Source organism: Taeniopygia guttata, chromosome 3 (assembly GCF_048771995.1).
Source record: "Taeniopygia guttata chromosome 3, bTaeGut7.mat, whole genome shotgun sequence".
Lineage (NCBI taxonomy): Eukaryota > Metazoa > Chordata > Aves > Passeriformes > Estrildidae > Taeniopygia > Taeniopygia guttata.
The window spans coordinates 46741061-46759964 of NC_133027.1; the positions used below are offsets into that span (position 1 = coordinate 46741061).

At 39.7% G+C, this 18904-nt stretch overlaps 1 protein-coding gene across 3 annotated transcripts in view; it reads left to right on the forward strand.

The window, feature by feature from the left end:
• FIG4 (FIG4 phosphoinositide 5-phosphatase) overlaps positions 1 to 6113 on the forward strand; it is a 50150-nt gene extending 44037 nt beyond the window's left edge. For 2 of the 3 annotated variants that reach the window (XM_041715119.2, XM_041715120.2), the window contains one exon: positions 5360 to 6113. In XM_041715119.2, the coding sequence (XP_041571053.2) occupies positions 5360 to 5537 (178 nt within the window). In that variant the 3' untranslated portion in view covers positions 5538 to 6113. The other variant, XM_072926771.1, reaches the window with a different exon arrangement.
• The last annotated feature ends 12791 nt before the right edge of the window (positions 6114 to 18904 follow it).

Below are 18904 nucleotides of genomic sequence, written 5' to 3' on the forward strand. Positions count from 1 at the left end.
TCCTTTATCCAACAGCGTGGCCACTTCTTAGAGCTGCAAGAGCTTTTCTGCAGTCCGTTGATTTACAGAAGCCTCAGCTTTGTTTCCTGCACTGCCTCTTGTCCACCCCTCTGTGCTGGTGAAGTGAGAAAACCTTAAACACAGCATTTATACCTAAGTAGGGAGAGAGACTGGGTGAGTCTCAGTTGGGCTGAGAAAGAATGACATGAAACAGATGTAATGCTGTGTATGAGACAATACTGTCTAATAGCAATGTTTAGTTACTTGGTATTACCTACATTTAAAGTGATGATACCATATTTGTAAGTAAATGAACCTGTAGTTTTAGAATAAAACATGCCTAATGGGTATTAAAGTAGTAAATTAGATTGGCAAACTGTAAAACTATTTTTCAATTTGAGGGAGCAATCCTGAATGTTTTAAATAGACAAGTTTATTAAGAAAATATTTTGTAAGAAGAAGAATATTTTTTTTGCTATGAATGAAGGCAATCTCTTTTTTATAATTGCAAAATCCCCCAGCATGTAAGACAGTGTAGGAGATAATAATTTCTTTCTTACTCCTTTAAATGTAATTTTTTTCCCAATGCTGAGCTGCTGTAAAATGAGCACATTAAAGAGAGTCTCTACACAGAATTCTGGTGGCTTTGGGATAGTCAGATGTTAATTTTTCACTTAAGTGTAATTTCCATGTGTCTCTGAATAGTAGAAGTGTAAAAGTCATAGGGCACACAAATTGTGCCTCCTGTCACTCCTCTTGAAGTCAGGTAGATCATCTCTCCTTGCCAGTTCTACCAAACATGGTCCACTATGCACATGAGAGAGGAAATAGAATATCTTAGAGTTGGTGATTTCTTTTTTATTACAGTATATCGCTAGACTGCTTAAAAATTTTCCTTGTGTTTTGTTCTGTAACGTTTTAAAAATGTTTAAATACTGTTAGGATGGTGACAGATTGTTGTTTTAGTTAAAGTCACAAATGTAGCCATTCTTAAAAGACATGTTGTTCAACTCTGAAACTAGGAAGCTTTCTCTTACCAAGTTTGAATTCTGCTCTGAATCAGGAGTTTCCTTGGAGAATACTAACTTTTGAGAAATATAATAGAATGAACATAAGTGTACTCAAGATTAGGGAGAGAAGGGAGGGTTTTCAGTAAGAGCAGCTGAGGCACAGCTTGCACTCGTTTCTCAAGGAGCTCTTGAAGAAATTAAAAAATTATACTAACTTTTATTAATTTCATGTTAGATGCCTTTTAAATTGAAAAAAAATCTGACCAAATTAATTCTCAAGTGGTTGCTTCATATATGATACAAATGCAATCAAACCCCAGTTCTTTTCATAGTAAAATTAAGTACTCAGTCTAAAACTTTGGGCTCATATCAGCAGTGAGATATAATTTAAGTTTAGGTTAGTTGTCTTTTCCACACTTCTCAAGAAAAGCTTTCTTGAGAAACCCCACATTTCACAATCTTAATCACTTGACCATTTAAATTAAATTCATGAAGCCGTTACAAAAGAAGAAATATTTCTTATTTTTATAATGTTGCTGCAGTGATGTTTCTGAATTCAAATATTAATTGTATAAATACTGAAGAGAAGTTTCTGTCTTGAATTTAGAAACTGTAAATATAGACTAGAAATAAAAAATGAGGACTTGAACAGGGACCCAAGTGATGCAGTGAAATAATACTGAAGTTGAGTGGAGGATGTGGAAGGATATTGAAGTTCTTTTTGTTCTTAGAAATTCCATGAAGGAAAATTGATGGCATTTTACTTAGAGCTAAACAGAGCTGGATTACTTTTAGCACAATCTATTACAATGTGTATGAAGACAGACTCTAAGTACTGTAGTGTAATTACTGTTGGCTGACACAGAGCACCTGTTCCTAATTTCCTAATTCCCTAATACTCATTTTGGTATGATATAAATAATACTGTTGTAAAAATATACTCTCAAAATCTTTTCAAATGTACTTCATACATTTATCTAGGAGTACAAGAAACTTTATTCCCTCCTGAAAAGGGATTTGAGTGTTTTGATTCCCTGTAGCACAAAAGAGGAGTGTGGACACACTTAAATATCCTTATACTGAAGTGTGGCTGGTGCGTACATCAGGGTCCAAGCTGTCTTCAGTGCCTGTGCTTCAGGTCAGGTCATAGAATGGGCTGGATGGACTCTTAAAGACCATCCAGTTATCCAACCCCCTACCATGGGCAGATATTGTAAATGCAGGTGACCCCAGTGGGAGGAAATGATGATGTCTGACTCCAGTTCAGAAGGCTGAAGGATTTCTTTATTATAACTATACTATAATACCTTAATATACTACTTAAAGGAGATACTAAAACTACATAGCTACTTTTTCTAACTACCACATCTAACTCCTCAAAACTCGTGACCCTCTTGCCAGAATCCACATACAGGTGGATTGGATTGGCCATCAGGCTCAAACCATCCTCACCAGAATCCGGTCAAGCAATCACCCCAGGTAAACAATTCTCCAAACACATTCCACATGGGAAAACAAGGAGCACAAATAGCAATTGTTTTCTTTTTCTTTCCTCTGTGCTCCTCTATGAAAAAATCCTGAAAGAGAGAAGAATGTGACTGCCACAGGCAGACACTTTCCACGAAACCAGGTTGCTCAAAGCCCTGTCCAGCATGGCCTTGAACACTGCCAGGGACAGGGCAAGCATAATTTCTCTAGGTGACCTGTTCCTGTGCCTCACTGCCCTCACGGTGAAGGATTTCCTCCTAATGCCTAAATTAAACCTGTCTTCTTTCAGTTAAAAGCCATTCCCCCTTGTCCCATCACTTCATGCCTTTAAAAAAGTCCCTCTCCAGCTCTCTTGCAGCCCCTTTTAGGCATTGGAAGGTGATAAAATGTCTCCCTTGAGCCTCCTTGTCTCTATGCTGAGCAACCCCAACTCTGTCAGCCTGTCTTCATAGGAGAGGTACTCTAGCCCTCTGATCTTCATGGATATTTGCTTAGGCTTCAAACAAGGTGAAAAAGTAGGTTTTGTGTACTTTTTAGATATACTTCAGAGACTTGAGGAGAACTAATTAATGTTGAAACAAATGCAGTGGCTTTCTGGTGACTGTCTGAGAGCTAATCTACATCATCATGAACTTTTCCTTGGAAGTATGGAATATCCTTATTATAACTGAAGGTTTTAATTGTATATTTTACTGTAGAGACAATGATACTCTTGGTGAAACCATAGCACCAGGAAGCTTGCTCATAAGTGGGATGGAAATAATTGAAAATTTCATGTCAAGGGTGCTGTCCTTCATGACATAAAGCTTATGTTCCTGTCTACGTAATTTTCACTGGGAGGCCATAAAGCTACAGGTCTCTAGGGAAACCTGATAGCCAAGTCATAAATAACGTGCTCTCCTTCATGACTATTGTAAGATACTAAACTTATTAAATAAAGTAGATTTTTACATGAATATGTTAGAGAAATAACTTTTAATTAAATGACTGGATAATACAAGCACTCTACAAATAGTTACAGCTTAATACAGGGTTATTAATCAAAGTTGGCGCTCATGAACATGTGGTTCTTTCAATATATTCTTATCATGTTGATGCAAGTAGGAGGAAAATTGAGATTTGGTTATTAAATGCTCAAAATTAAATACACTTTGCTTCCCAGGTTCCATTGTACCTAAGGAAAGGATTTTTGAGTCATTAGTGCATCAGAAATGTTGTATCTTTAGAAACCAATCAATAAATAGAGAAGGCATCATTTTAGTGTAATGGCTCTGTTTTGCACTTTACTTAATTACCCACTTGCTAGTGGACCAGACAGACCAGTTATATTTGAGTAAGTGACATCTTTTGTGACACTTGGTAAGTTAGTACAGCGTGCTAATGTCAAATGCCATTGCATTTGAGTCTCAGCTTGGATACTTTACACTGGTTAAATCAGTACTGCAGAAACTATGGATGCTTTGAAAAAGAATCTACTTCTAAAGCATCTAGACTAAGATTTTTTACCAGCTCTGAAAACATCCACCTTAAACAAATTAGAAGTGATAATGAGAAGAAACTGTCACATTGTTGAAAAAAATCATTAAGTTTTAGAGTATGCGGCCAAACTTTGTGGGGGGCCAGTGATTTTATTGTATCAAGTTCAATAGTATACTTGTATAATTAATTCTATGATTGCAATCAAAGAGTAATCAAATGAATTTGTGGCTATGGAAAGTTGAGATGTAAAATTGAAAAGTATTACTTTAATCTGGAAAACTTTTTGCTTTATATATAATTTTCCAGTTGTACTGGAATATAGGCACAGTATATCCTACATGACACACTGCAGTAATTTTTGAAGACTAACAAACATGACTAACACGACTAATGAAACATCCAAAATACAATATATTTTACTAAAATAAAAGGCTGCAAAATGAGGGAGCAAGAGTTTTTTGACAGTTTTAATGGAGATTCTAATTTAGAAACAGTGTCAAACATTAGTTTGTGCCTATAATGCAAGTAGGACTTTATTAGGGCATTTTATTTATAGAAGGGCTTTCCCTTTGCTCAAGTGTTCTAGTTCTTACTTGTTTTTTCACCTTCAAAATAAGAGATTCTATGCACAAAAATAACTTTCTTGTCTCCTGAAAAGCACACAGGTAGTGAGTCATGACTGTGGCTTTTGTAGAATATGGCAGTGATGCTAATATCTGAGTCTTCATTGCATTTGAGCTGGTTGATGTTTGCTTTATGGAATAGTGAGCTTTGACAGTAAGTTGCCACTTTACTTTCTTACCTGAGAAGCTTTGAGCCCAAAAATATGTGTCTATTAGGATTCAAATATATTATTTGTTGGATGAAGAAGATTTAAAAAATATTTTCATAAAATATCTGAGTGCTGTTGCTTATAATAAATGCTCTGCTTCCTGATAATTAGATGGAAATTTCTTACCTAATTAGTCCTTTCTCTGTGTTGACTCAGAGTATAATCACTTGTTATAATTGCTACTAAGTAGAAGCTCAATGAAGTCTTTCTCTTATCTGCTATAATGGATGGCACAGATCTACTTTAGCTGGGGTACTTACTGACCGTAGCAGATCTGAGGAAGGATGAAGAAATGAGGGCAGGGCAAAGGGAAGTGAGGAGGTATTCTGTAATGTGATTAATGACAACTTACCTAATTACCCTACTTGGAAAGCTATGTCTTACTAGGTCTGGAGTAGTGATAAAAATCTAGGTAAATGAATTCTCTAGTGGGAACTTGCCCTCTCATTGACTCTTCTGTATAATTCAAGGAAACTAAATACTCTTCTCTCTCTCTGTGGAAAATTTTTGCCTAAAGCTCCAAATATTCTGCATGTTTGCTTTTTTCCAGAGTACCCATCTCCTCTTTTTCTCAAGACAATATTTATGAAGTCCAGCCTCCAAGAACTGATAGGAAATCGATAGAGATTTTCCATGCACACATTCAGGCTGGAAGAGGAAACATGCAGCCCCTGGGAAGAGATGACTTCCTCATGTACAGAGAGTACATTCGAAACAGATACATGTAAATCCAAGCCGCGTTCTCCTGACAAATCAACTGGACTGATATGTCACAAAAATAATTTTAGAAAGGAAATCTAGTTTTGTTCTTTTGCAGTGTTGAATTTATTACTAACTTTTCTATTTATTATTCTTTACTGTTATCCATTTATTGTATTGTGCTTTAGGGGAAAAGGTGGTTTAATATCTGATTTAAAAGGTTATTTAATATCTTTTTGGCTGAAAGTGTATCCTATGTTAATCAGAGCACTCAGAGTCACTAGAGAGTATGTAACAATTTGTGGCAAAGAAAATATGGCATCTTTAGTTTTTTTATATTAATTTCTTACATGGTTATGTTTGCTAATAAAACTGAAGTGATTTATTTACAAGAATTAGAAGAGAATAGTTTTCTTCCTCTTTCTTCCATGACAGAAAGAAATTTTCTTTTACAGCAGAATATTTTCTGATATTTCTTGAGGTCTTTAGCAAAAGAGTGAGAATGACTGCTTGCAATTTTCTGTTTTCTTAAGCAAAACTGAAAAATAAGTGGCTTATGTCAAATTCAAAATTTGCATCAACAGCAATAAACTTTGTAACCCTAATATGTGTCAAAACTAATGTCACTGGTGCTGGTAGCTACAGAATCTGTGCCACATGCTGCAGGGTGAAGATGTCTTGTGACTAATTATCACAGTTTCTAGTACAAGTCTGAGGAGAACCCCGTAATGACTGCATCAGCAAATGAGGGAATGCTCTTCACATTACTGGGTTTGGACACCTGGAGAGTATTAAACCATTCTGTCACTTTTCTGTATGATAAGCACTATCCTTTTGAAGCATACTCTTCCCATCCCTATGTTTGTGCTCCTGTGAGATGCCTTTGGTTTCAAGCCTGGAGCCTCCAGGGAAGGTGGTGTTGGTAAGTGACTGCATCAGCTGGGGTCATCATGCAAGAGGAAGCAGTTGGGTTAGGCTGAACATCATGTCCTGTGCTGGGTATGAGGTAAAGAGGTAGCAGATGTCTAAATAGGTTCTTTTGGGCTTGTGAGTAAAACATTTTTCAAATTAAAAAAAAAGGAAGGGAGAATGCCTACTTTTTGCAATTGCAAACTAATTGCATCTCAACACTTTGTAGCTCTTTGCCTTAAAGAATGCTGACAGTATCAGCAGCATTCTTGACAAAACATTTTGTTCCACAAGCTTGTACAGACCATGTTTCAGAATTTTCTGGAATAGCATAATAACTGTTCTAGGGATGTAGCCAACTGCATGTAACAGATGAAGAGAACATGTTTGTGTTCACAGTAAATTGCTTTCCAGGCAGCTACTGTAGATTTGTGGCTGCTCACTGCAAACATATTTGCATATCTTTGAATATTTTATGCAGTAAGTTGCACCTCTGTCAGTAATTCAATATAAGAAAAAATTCAGCAGGTAAAGGGGAAAAAGGTTTTTTGTGATACAAGTTTGTGTGTCTCAGGGAAGAACTTGCATGCAGTCAACGAGAACACGGTACCTTGAAAAGAGTCCATTCGCTTTTGTTAATTGTTTTGAGCTAAATGGTTGTATTTTAGGAGATACAAGAATGAATTGTCACTTTAGGTAATACTTCAGTGCAATTTTCAATGTTTTTTTCCTCTGGAAAAATAAAATATACTGAATTCTTTTGCCCAATATGAAAATAATTAGAAGGAATAAATGCTTGCTTTGAAAAAATGCAGAGCTGAAGTTCATGTCTTAGTGAGGAAAGGAAAGTGCACACTTTCCTTACTGCGCTTAAACTATTGCAAGGAATGTTTTCTGGACTATCACAGACCTTACTTTTGTTGTTGATAGATGCTGGTAATTCATAAAAGTTACCCTTGAAAGTGCACCCCTACCCACAGATAACTCAGAAGATGAGACTGCCTTTTCAGCAACCAACAAAATTTAGGGATAGTAATGATTTTGCAGCTCTAGGAGAATGTATGTTCAACCTTCAGCAATTCAGACATTCCTCAAAAAAGAGGATTAAAGGAGATTGGTTACAGTTCTGAGAGCTGAATGACACCTCAGTGATGGTTTGTGTGATCTACCATCATCATACTCTTAGCAGCTGTTCAGAATGCTTCCAAGTGCCAATGTCAACTTTCAGTAGGCTTGTTTAAAGAAAAAAAAAAAATAGTCCAATGCACAAAGCAAGACTCCCAGCTTAACCCTGAGTAAACTCAATAGTTTGAGTGGACCTGCTGCCTAATGCACATAAATGGTTATTTAAAATAGAAATACACTCAATCACCCATCTAACAAATTCAGCTGGATAAAGGACTCCCAAGGTGCTGCCTCTGCATCCACCTACTTTATCCCATTCTTGTGATAATAAGATTCAGTTCCGAAGAGTGTTAGAAGTTCTCAATAGATGCATATATTTCCCTTTCAGAAGCAGAAGAAAAAGAGTGTAAAATAAGAATAAACATGAAAAGAGTGGGCTGTGTTGGCTCTGAAGAGTAATATGTGCTCTTCTTCACTCTTTAAACCATATGGACAAAAGAAATATTTGAGAAATATGTTGATTTTTCCTCCACAGTATGTTTTGTTTGTTTCAGTGTGTTTAAAGGTTACATTACGATACCATCCCAAAATGTACACCTGGAAAATAATGACTTTGGGTTATTTTCCTGTGGAATCAGGAAGCACAGATATCAAATTAGGACTGATCTGGTGATTTTCTGTGCCACTTCTTTGCCAATGGATTTTGCTGCCAGTCCAACAGCTTAAGTTTTGTGCTGTGACTGCAGGCGCAGTTCTTTTCCACAATTTTCACTGGTAGTTTTCCTTCCTTGTGAGTCTTGTGTCCACTTGCAAAACCCACTGACTTTTTGTTCTCTTCCTCTCATTTTCCAGAGTGACTCATCTGTGGTCCTGAAATAGGACCTTTCAATGTTCACACAGCTGCCAGGAGGAAGAAGCAAAAGAGCTGTGTATAATTCTGGGGTGACACTTGTGGCAGCTCTTTATTTTGTCACTGACTTTCTGAGATTTTTCTGCATCATCCAGGAAGGTTCTCTTGGCTTTCACAGACTTCACTTACATAAACTCCAAAGCATATGTCCTGTCAAATAGTCATGTTTTACAGTCAGAGGAAATACCAGCTTCACTTGGGAGATAATTTCATTCTCCATGGTGATTTCACCCTATCAGTAATTACATGAACAAGTCCAGTTCACTGAAGGTAAAACTGAGGTATGTACACAGGAGTGTTCCATTTGCTGGCATAGTTTCAATTCAAGTGATTGCCTAGAGGCTGATAGGGAGAAATACAATGTGCTTTGCTTCCAAATGCCTCCCTCTGTCTTGTATATATTTAAAAACCTAATTAAAGTTGTCACTTTTGGTAGTGATTCAGAAGTAATGTGAAACTAGTGTGTAAAGTTACAAAATACTACTAATAAAAAAACATACATTGAAATTACAACCCTTGCACATATGGATAATCAGCAGTCCCCTTCTGGAGTTCTTAAATCTACCTGCTACAAAAAATACCATTGCAGCGGCTGATCTGTCCACTGGAACCAAGCAAGAGAGTGCTGAGAAAAGGCATGAAAAATGTTTAGTGTAATATGTTAAACAATGTTTAGTTACATAATAACTTATGTATTGCTTTTCCAGAAAGACATGCTTTTTGCTTGACCCAAGGTTTGACTAGAGCATTTATATTCTTTGTTTTTAAATACATTCATCTTTGTAGCATAGAGAGATAGTGTAGTCAAAGTAGGACAGCCAACAGCTTGGTGTGAACCTTCTCTGATATTTGTATTTCCCCATTCTAAGTGAGTTGTGCTGCCAGCACGAAAGCCCAGTGTGGTTTTCAGTCATTGCAATAGCCACCTTTCATTTCCAGAGAGATTCAGATGTGACCCTAAAATAGGTCTGTTATTTTGTATTCCCTGAAAGCTCAGGTCATCTTTTTTGTTCCTTTTGTTTTTTGGTTTTTGTTTGTTTGTTTTTTTTTTTTTGTTTTGGTTTTTGTTTTTTATAGGGGTTATCTTTTGGTTATTTCCCTTCTTTTTCTTCTGTTTTTTTGGTGATGTGTTTGATTTTGTTCAGCATCTGTGGTTCAGAATCCTTTTTCTCACATGTAACTGTGCCACAAGTTATAGTTTTTCCACTATATCCATCCCCTCCTTTTGGAGTTTTCACTTCTTGAAGCAAAACTCTGTAGGTGTAATACACTGTTTTGCTTGTTTTGTTACTGATCTATTCCAAGTTGCCATTAATGAGACAATGTAACTCTTATTAACTTGTTTGATTTTCTACCTACTTCCCTGGAAATACAATGTGGATTACGTAAAGTGGAGAAAATAAAAGGAGAAATTAAAGGAAGTGGTAAGATTTTGACTCTCAAACTTAAACCTTGCATGGAGACATTCTCTGCAGGCCAGAACTTCTGTAATAACTTCTCCCATAATAAAATTAAATATCCTGTTCCACCCTCTTCCTGGGCATTCCCCAGATCAGACTATTGGATAATTGACTCAGATGCGCACAAGTCTAAGCTATGAAACCTGATGCTGGGTTTAAGGTTCTGCTCTATATTTTGAGGGATTTTTTTATTTTTCTCCTCCACAGCTTGCAAGAGTATTTTGTAGACTCATGAACTCCCTTCTGAGCAAGAGAGGGATCATTCAGTAAAACCTTCCCTAAGAGAGACAGGATTTTAAGGGAGAGTTAGACAAGTTACCTGGTAGAAAATCCTTTTCCCCAGATGCTCCAATAACCTTTCTGCAGTAAGTCCTACAGGAGGTGTTTAGGTATTTTTCCTTCTGGTGTCCCTTCTTTGCACATTAATCACAGTCCTTTACAGTGGGTTTGATATCAGGAGTGAGCAAAAGCAGAAATGCATCTCAGTGAGGCAAGAGGAAAGGAAAAGGGTAAATAAAGGAAGAGCTGGAGCCGTCTGGGTGAAAAGAGAAGGTTGGACACCAGTGAGGTGTATTTGAATAAGCAAGCTGATGCACAGGGAAGAGTAGATTGGTGGGGAGGCTGCGGTTCAGTTGCTAGGAACTGCAGAAGAGCTGTGCACAGCTGGGCACACGCACAGTGCTCGCTCTCACGTTGTCGGCCGGGTGGGAGGTTGAGGGTGCAGAGCTGGAGCTCCCGGAGTCGCAGAGCCCAGCTCGGTGTGTGAGCATGGCCTGACACACTCGGGGACACGTGGAGCAGAGGGCTTGTGCTGCTGTGGCAGGGAGGAGGCTGGGTCGCAGCACGTGGAAAACAAGCAGTGAGCCTGCCATTGAGACATGCCCCATATCCACATGAGCCCTGACAGGAGTCACAGCAGTCATTTGGAAGACACATGTGCCAAGCCTGATTTGAATTTCTAAAGGTCACATTTCTCATTCTCTGTGTACCAAGATTCTCATTAACAAGTGTCTCCAGCTGGCCTTGTGCAATGTCCTCAGGATGTGCTGTTGTAACCAAGTTGTGCACACAGGGCTTCCCCTGAGGCTTCAGTCTCATCTCACTGCTTTCCACTTCTGGGGTGTCATAGGAGTGGTGGTGCCTATGTCCTGGACATAATATGTAGGGGATCAGATTTTGACTTAGCAGGCACATCCTGCTAAGTGTTGCATGAAACCTACAAGAGCAGCTTTCTGGAGGTGTCGGCTGGTTTGTAGAACCATCTGATTGAATTCCCCCTTACTTGGTGGCAGTGGCATCAAAGCCAGGTAGGCTATAAACAGAGAGGAGGCCTTCCAATCAGATCACCTCTCTTGGGGCATGAGAAGTTACCCCTCTGCAGGAGTTTGTTTTCCACCCATTGTACCTCCTTGGAGGAACATACACAAATGGCTTAGCCAAAACACCTGCAGTTAAAAGAAACTATAGTTAGAAAAGTCCCACAGTAGCCTTTATAAAACCTGACAGAGCTGTGAGGAAAGTAAACAGCTACATTATAGGGTCCCTTACAAAAGGATTTTATGGCTTTAACCTCTGTCTCATCTACACCAGACACAGCTAGGTACTCCTCTGGTACAGTGCTTCTCTAAAATAAGGGCATGCGCCACCTCAGGGCTGTGTTTTCAGGGGTAGACAGAACTTCTGACTCACCAGCCAGGCCAGAGAACAGGCTGCTCAGGGTTAGAGAAGCTTGTCAATCAAGCTTTGACTTTGAACAAAACAGGATTTTGTCTGTCTCCATTGCTGATGGGTCATGGTGACCTCTCTGCCTATGTCAGGAGCCTCATGCAGGAACCAGCTCTTCTTGACTCCCCTGGGTCTCACAAAGCTTAGCTCTGCTTCTCCTCTGCCTGCTGACAGCATGTTCTCCATCTGCTGCCTTGGCTCGAATCTTTGACAAACATTATGTTATGGAATGCCTTCTCCAGTAACATTTATACCATTAGAGACTCAACAGAATTATCCACTTCCCACTCAATAAATGCTTTCCCTTCAAATGCTGGTTTTGGAGAGTGTTTGCACTGCAGCCTGCAGAGCAAAAGCCATATGGGGAAGTTTCTGGGAAAGCTTCGCTCTGCCTGAAGCTCAGAAAAGTGTTATTCACCTGAAGATGAGTTACTTGCCTTTTTGGTCAGAAGTAATTGGTCACAATTTGGAATCTTCACTTATCTGCCATATGAATACTACCTGACCCTCATTTACCTCATGTATCCTGCTTTTGGATGTGCAGTACTAAGACCCCAGATGACTGAATCTGTTGGTCTGTTTCAATCATCAGCACTTATCTCCTCCATTTATTAGATGTTGGTGAATTATTATACTACCATTTATTAAATGCAGAGCATTCGGTGGTAACACAAATACTGCATTGGTTAGTTGTTTTTGCAGATGTCCCCTTTAGATTTCTTTTCTTATAACTTAGATACACGGGGTTTTGCCTGTTTTCACTCTGCAATCACACTTCACTCTTCACTCACACTTTCAGTCACTGTCATTGTTGATTTTATTGGATCTTTCTGCACATCTTCAGTATCATGGGTCTGAACACGGAGTCACAATTCCCACTCTGAGCAATCACAAAACATCTCTTCACCTTCCAGGTCTATAGCTGCAAACGTGAAGCTGAAAAGTTTAGTCAAGGATGTGTTTCATGCTAATTCTTCTTCTAGGTGTTAGTTTGTTCATTCATTGTTTTTTCTGGACTGCAGGTTTGTGCTGACTTGCAACTAGATGTCTCTGATTATATCCCCTGATATTTTCCTTGTTTTAATTTTTTTTTCTTTTTCAGTGATTTGGCTATTAGCTTTGCCTGTAGAAATAGAGGCTGCAGTTCACAAAGGCAACTAAAATCCTTTCCATGCTTTCAACAGTTTGTCACTGACTGAAATTGCAGCAAGGTCCAAGTGCTGAGGGTGTGGTCCCAAAATACCATTCTAGGGCCACTTCATCACTTCCTTATAAGAGGAGAGGCTATACAGAAAAACCCCGAGGAGATATAAGCACGAAGTGTCTCCTTCCCCCCCTTTATCAAAGGCTTGCCTCACAATTGTCTCGGTTCTCTCCTATTGTCCCCTGAAATCTCTGGCAGCTCTTCACCCCCGAGCTCACGCAGGGAACCGGCTTCTCTTCTCCTGCAGACAAGGGGAAAACATTCCCAGACCCGGCCTGCATTGTCAGTGACAGGAGCGTGTTCCAGGCTGAGCATCTCTGCACAGCTGTGTGTCAGCACACAGGGACAGGCAGCAGAGATGGGCCAGCTTGTGTTTGGTCACAGCAGGAAGTGGGAGGCATTTTGAAAGTGCATCACCTTGCCCACAGAATTCCCTGAAGCAGAACTGTTTTATTTTCAGTTATAGCATAAGTTCTCCAGTGCAAAATTAAAATATCATTAAAGCACTGTCAGTATTACAAAGTTTTTAGTACAGTATGATTTTTTTTTAATGTTTACGTGGAGCTGATTATCAGCTCAGTCTGTAAATCTCCTGAAAAATATTTATCCTCAGTGTAAGTGCTGTAACTCTGGGAAGGATACAGTTGCATTCCTCATAAGCATAAGATGTTTTTCAGTTTCTAATTATGGAGCAATCACAACACCCCTACAAAGAAATTAATGATCTTTGATATTTGTATGTAATGAATATTTCTCTATTTCTCAGTTTCTTTTTTGTTCCTGATTTTAAAATATTGCCAATATTTTTCAGTGCTGTGATTTTAGAACATACATTTGCATTCAGCTTAGGGTAATTTTGCACATTGCTTGTAATTCAACAACTGCATGAGCAGGAGCATGAGCAGGAAGTCTCCAGTTCTCATCTAAGAGAACTGCTCCTGGTGTTCTGTATTCTCAGCCTTACCCTACCTCAAGGGGCTGTAGTGCAGACTCTTGCCAGACACTTGCTCCTTGAATCCTGACTTCAAGACTGTAAACATCCTCTTTGCTGACAGTCTGCTTCTTGCCAGCGTGGCAAAGCTTTCTCACACTCACGCTCCCTTCCTCGCTCCCTCATTACTTTTTCCCTCCTCTGCTTTGTAGTTTGTTCATGCTGGCATGCTACACTCCATATCTCCCTTTCAGATAGTCTTCCAGTAACCTCAAGAGGGGTTTGGAGACTTGCTACTTGCTTTAATGTGCCTAAAAACTGTTGCTCTCGCTTCAGTCTGGGCAAAACATTCTTCATTTCAAATGACACCAACACAAAGGGAGGTTGCAGCTACAAAGGCTATGATGGAGTTTTAACTCTGGAAACCCAATGGCAAAAAGAAAGTGCACACGTTGCTTGGTCTCTGCCTCATCACAAAAAACTCACTTGTAAGTACACTGATATCTAGTACCAAGTCTTTTTCACATGGAGCTTTGTGGGAATACTGCTTTGAGTTCAGTGGGAATAGCATTGGGCTTAAAATGTGAGCATAAAAACTTTCTAAAACCTGTGATACGTGGGTAGAATTAGGCCATACTGTATATGCACAGTATTTTCCTCAGATTGTACAGCAGCACCACGTTTAACAGCAGTGAGGTTACAGTTTAACCAGGTGCATCATTCCAGTGACACTGAACATTCTGCAGACCATAGATGTCTTTTTCTGGCAGTAAAAGTATTGTTTTCAACCTATATTAGGCAAGAATAACTGAAAGAATACATTACAAAGCCTATCTTTCATTTACTTAGTTTCCTAGGAAATGCAACCAATAAAATCAATTTCCATCAGAAAGGTATTTTTAGAAGAAGTGGCCTCTTCCCTGGCCAGACTCACAGCTCTCCAGTCATTGCTTTCTGTGCACTTTGCCTTTCCCATTTTCTTCTTCTTCTCTTACTACCTTGCTATCTGAAAATGATTTCTTTTCTGTGCTCATTTGGGCAGAGCACAGTGGTTAGATACCAAAGCCTCCATTCCTAGGTGGGGATGTAGGCAGGGAAGAAAGTCCATGTGGGAACTAGAAGGAAGCAAAAGCAATTACCCAGAATCCTGGTGCTGTGTCTGCAGGCACTGTCTTTCATGGCAGGGTGAAAGAAAGCCTCATCTTCTCCCTCAATTGACAACTGATAATTTTGTTGACTTTCAGACTGCATTTTTGGGAGTCTGTTCAGGTGGTCCATAGCCAGCACTAAGTCAGTGGGTCCATGGCCCTGGTCTTTATCGCTTCAGACCACACAGCAACCAACAGTGCTGCAAGGTGTGACCTTCTGCACCAACTAAACACAAGGAGAGTGTGGAATACATGTTTCCCTGACATCCTCTGACACAGGGACCCCAAGGCTGGGGATTTTTTGTTTTTCAGATTCCAGTGGGAGTGTGGTATAACTGTTCACCCCTTCCTTTTTTCATTATGGCTTCTTCTCATCTGCCTGGTGTTAACAACTCACTTGCTTTCACTCAGGGATTTACATTCTTTTGTGCTAACATCTCCCTGCTGTTCTCTATCTCCCTGTCAAGCAGTGCTGGCCTCGTGTCCCTGGGATGTGCTGCTGGGGAAGGCAGATTCTGGGGCACACTGAAGTATCCCTGTCCTTAACTCATGAGCCCTTTGCTATATTCTCTCTCCCCTGTCCACCTGAGGAGGGGGGTGATAGAGTGGCCTTTGGTGGGCAACTCGTGTCCAGGGCTGGGTCAACCCACCACTGTGGGAATGTCAGTAGAGCCCAGGTTAAGGATGAATCATCAAGAGTTAATGACAGAAATTGCATCTATTTTTAAGATTACACAATAGGAAAATACTGACCTGCATTTTGTTTGAATTTGAAGTGGTTTGGCTTACCTTTCACTTATTTTGAGCTAAAAATGTGCTTATTTTAGAGTGTTTATCATGCAGAATCTGTGACACTTTATCCATCATCCATTGTACACATTGCACATAGGCATTATAATTATCACAGCATACAACCTGTCACAGTCCCTGTGCATCTTCCTCTGAAATGTATCCCAGGATTGTGCAGATTTGTGAAACTTTCAGAGGCACATGCATCTCACACTGTGGTTGTGTTTCCAGCTGTCTTCTCAGCAGCAGCGTAGGTGGCAGTGACATCCACTATGCTTCCCTGATAATTTCCAGAATCCTGATTTTGGTTGCTATGCCTTTGCTGAATTTCAGTCTTTGGGCTGAAATGTTTTATGGCAGGACAGAAATTCAAGATATGGCAGCAAGAAATTCAAGAGTTGCTGTTGTTTTGATGTTGTTGCTTCAATGTATGCTACTGTCTGCCGCGAGGAAGACAAGGTCCACGCTTTATATATATATATTAGATATATAATATCATATACATATTAGATATTATAGTTAAGCTGTACTATAATACACTACCCTGCACTGTGCTGTAATATAATAAGTTTTTTAATGTGTTTATATAATTATAATCTAAACTAGATAAACCCCTGTTTGCCCTAGCACTTTAGGAGAGGACCCAGATGGGCAGCCTTTCAATGGGAGAGTTCTGTGTGGTCATTTGGGTGAGTCCTGCACCATTGCTGGAAAAGGAAAGAAAAGCCATTTTAAGATCTCCCACGTGTCATGTAGCCTTGATTTGGATCCTGAGGGCTCTGTACTATGGGTATTTCTGTCAATGATGCTGCCTAAATACATACAAACAAGTACACTCTTAAGTGCTTTGTTGATGGAGGGCCAGAGCACTTGGCAGCCTCCTGGGCTGAGCCCTCTCCCTCTCCTCCCTACAAGGCACAGAAAGAACTCAGCTATGTCCTTCATAAGAATTTCAAAATATTCAGGAGAGGGGAGAGAATTAAACCAAACTATCAACGGGGGACTTTTGTTTCCTTTATCCTCCTCTGACTACCTTTATGTCCTAGCAATTATACTGATTTCAGTATAATAGGGTGCTCTTTGAACTAAATCCAGCAGACTGGGGCCATGACTGAAATCAGTGTACATGCTCACAAACTGTCTGAAAGTACCTTGAAGATGACTACAGAGAAGGCCAAAATCCATCTGAACTGCAAAGATTTACACCACAGTCCCGATGGCCAGGCCAGTGAGTATATGTTTTTCTTCATACTGCTTGGAATCCCGTTCAAATGGAAGAAGGGAATTTGACTATTTTGACCATTAGAAGAAATGTCCAGGCCACACAACAGCTGCATTTGGCATGGGTTGGGTTCCCTGAGCACCATGCGTGTATTTCTGGGGGTGATTTTCCACATAAAGAGGCAGGAGCACTGCCAGGTGCAGACCTCAAAGGCGCTTAATGCAATACACAGTGTGCAGTGAGATCTTCAAAGGATGGAAGCATCAAAGAAAACCTCTGCAGCTGCTGCTGACTGCAGCAAATAGATGAAAGGACAATATCACGAGGATTCTCCTTATTTTTTACTTCTTAACAGGGGATCAAGCAACTGATCAAAATTTCACCTGCATTGAAGTGATGGACTAGACCACAAAAGACTGATAATTTTCCAAGCTGACTGTGTGAATTGGTTTTGAAGCCCAGTTCTTAAAGCACTGCCCTGGAACTGTAAGAGAAGGGGGTGCACTGGCACCCTTGGAAATGAGGCAGGGTTACCCCTGAAGGGCTGTTGAGGAAGGTGCTGCCAGCACTATTACAGCAGGGAGGGACTAACAGGCTTGCAGCTATCTAACAGAAGAGAAAAGATGACCGGAATCAGCATTTAATAAGTTTATTCAGCATCTTTTGAACTCAGCTGCCCTATTGATGCTTTTTTAAAAATATAATAGTCTTAGAAATAACAGCCTTTATTTAAGTGCTTATATTGAGCCATATCAGCACTGCATGTTCCAGCATTAAGGCTTTGAAAGGGATATTTGATATGAGATGATTATTTGCTAAGTCATCAGGTTCAAAAGTAGATTTTTTTTGGAAATAAGCATGACCAGAACTGTTTTTTAAAAGTGACCTGCAAACAGCTTTTTAAACCTCAGCAGCTTTGCCTTCTCACAGTACGCTGCCTCATATTCACCAGGAACGGAGTTTATTTCTGAGTACTGATCTCCTCAATTTTTGATGTCCAACAGCTTCATTTTTTGGGTTTTTCAGATGCCCTGCCTGTGACTTTGTGAGACTCAAACATATTTAGGAATTGATAATGTCATAAACGATATCATGTTGGTTGCAATTCAGTCTTCCTTTTGAATTTTGCATATGCTAGCAGTCAAATACTCCGAAAGAGTATTTTGTATGTTTTGGTGCTAAAAATAAATGACTGTGTAATGAAAGGCACTGTGTTTAGCATTAAATTAATGCTAATGCTAATTAAAATGCATTCCTAAATTCTTTAGCTTGGATTTTTGGTGACTCACCCAGTGCCTTTCACTCTGTATCTGGATATTTCTGGAGCATAGATGAATTCCAAGTATGAAATCTCAATTTAGACAGGACAAAAAGCAAAACAGCAGGTGGGGGAAGTAATCAAATTAAAGGCAAATTTATATCTGCTGCTTCGATGAAGAGGGTTCCTTCTTTTCTGCTTCAGTATCTTGACTCCCTGCCCTCAAGAGATGAAGGTTTTACAACCACAGCTGGGGCAGGCTGGTTTTTCACATGCGCTCTTGAGTGAGGATTTGCAGCTCCCCTCCTGGTGTAGCCAGTGCTGCACTACTCAGTGACCGTGTCATGCAGCCAGACTAAAACCCACTGAAAAACCTGCTCTGGGATAGCCATGACCCAAAATCTCTGTTCCACCTCTGTACCTCTGTGTAGCTGCTTGGATAGTTGCATGCATGGTGTTGACCTGCAAAACTGATGAGCCCGTGTCTGCTTCTTTGTTTAAAAAAATACATAAGGCCATTATTTCCACTCACCCAGAACAAGCAAATAGTTTATTAACACTTCTGAGTCTGCAATCTGGGGCTTGAAGTTTTAAAAGCATAAGTGGTTTAGAGGTTTGGAGTCCACACCTTCACAGCGTGATTAAGGTGGCAGTACCTGAATGGGGCCTGCTGGTACAGCTGAGTTATTTTGAAGTTCCTTCTCTGTCCAAACAA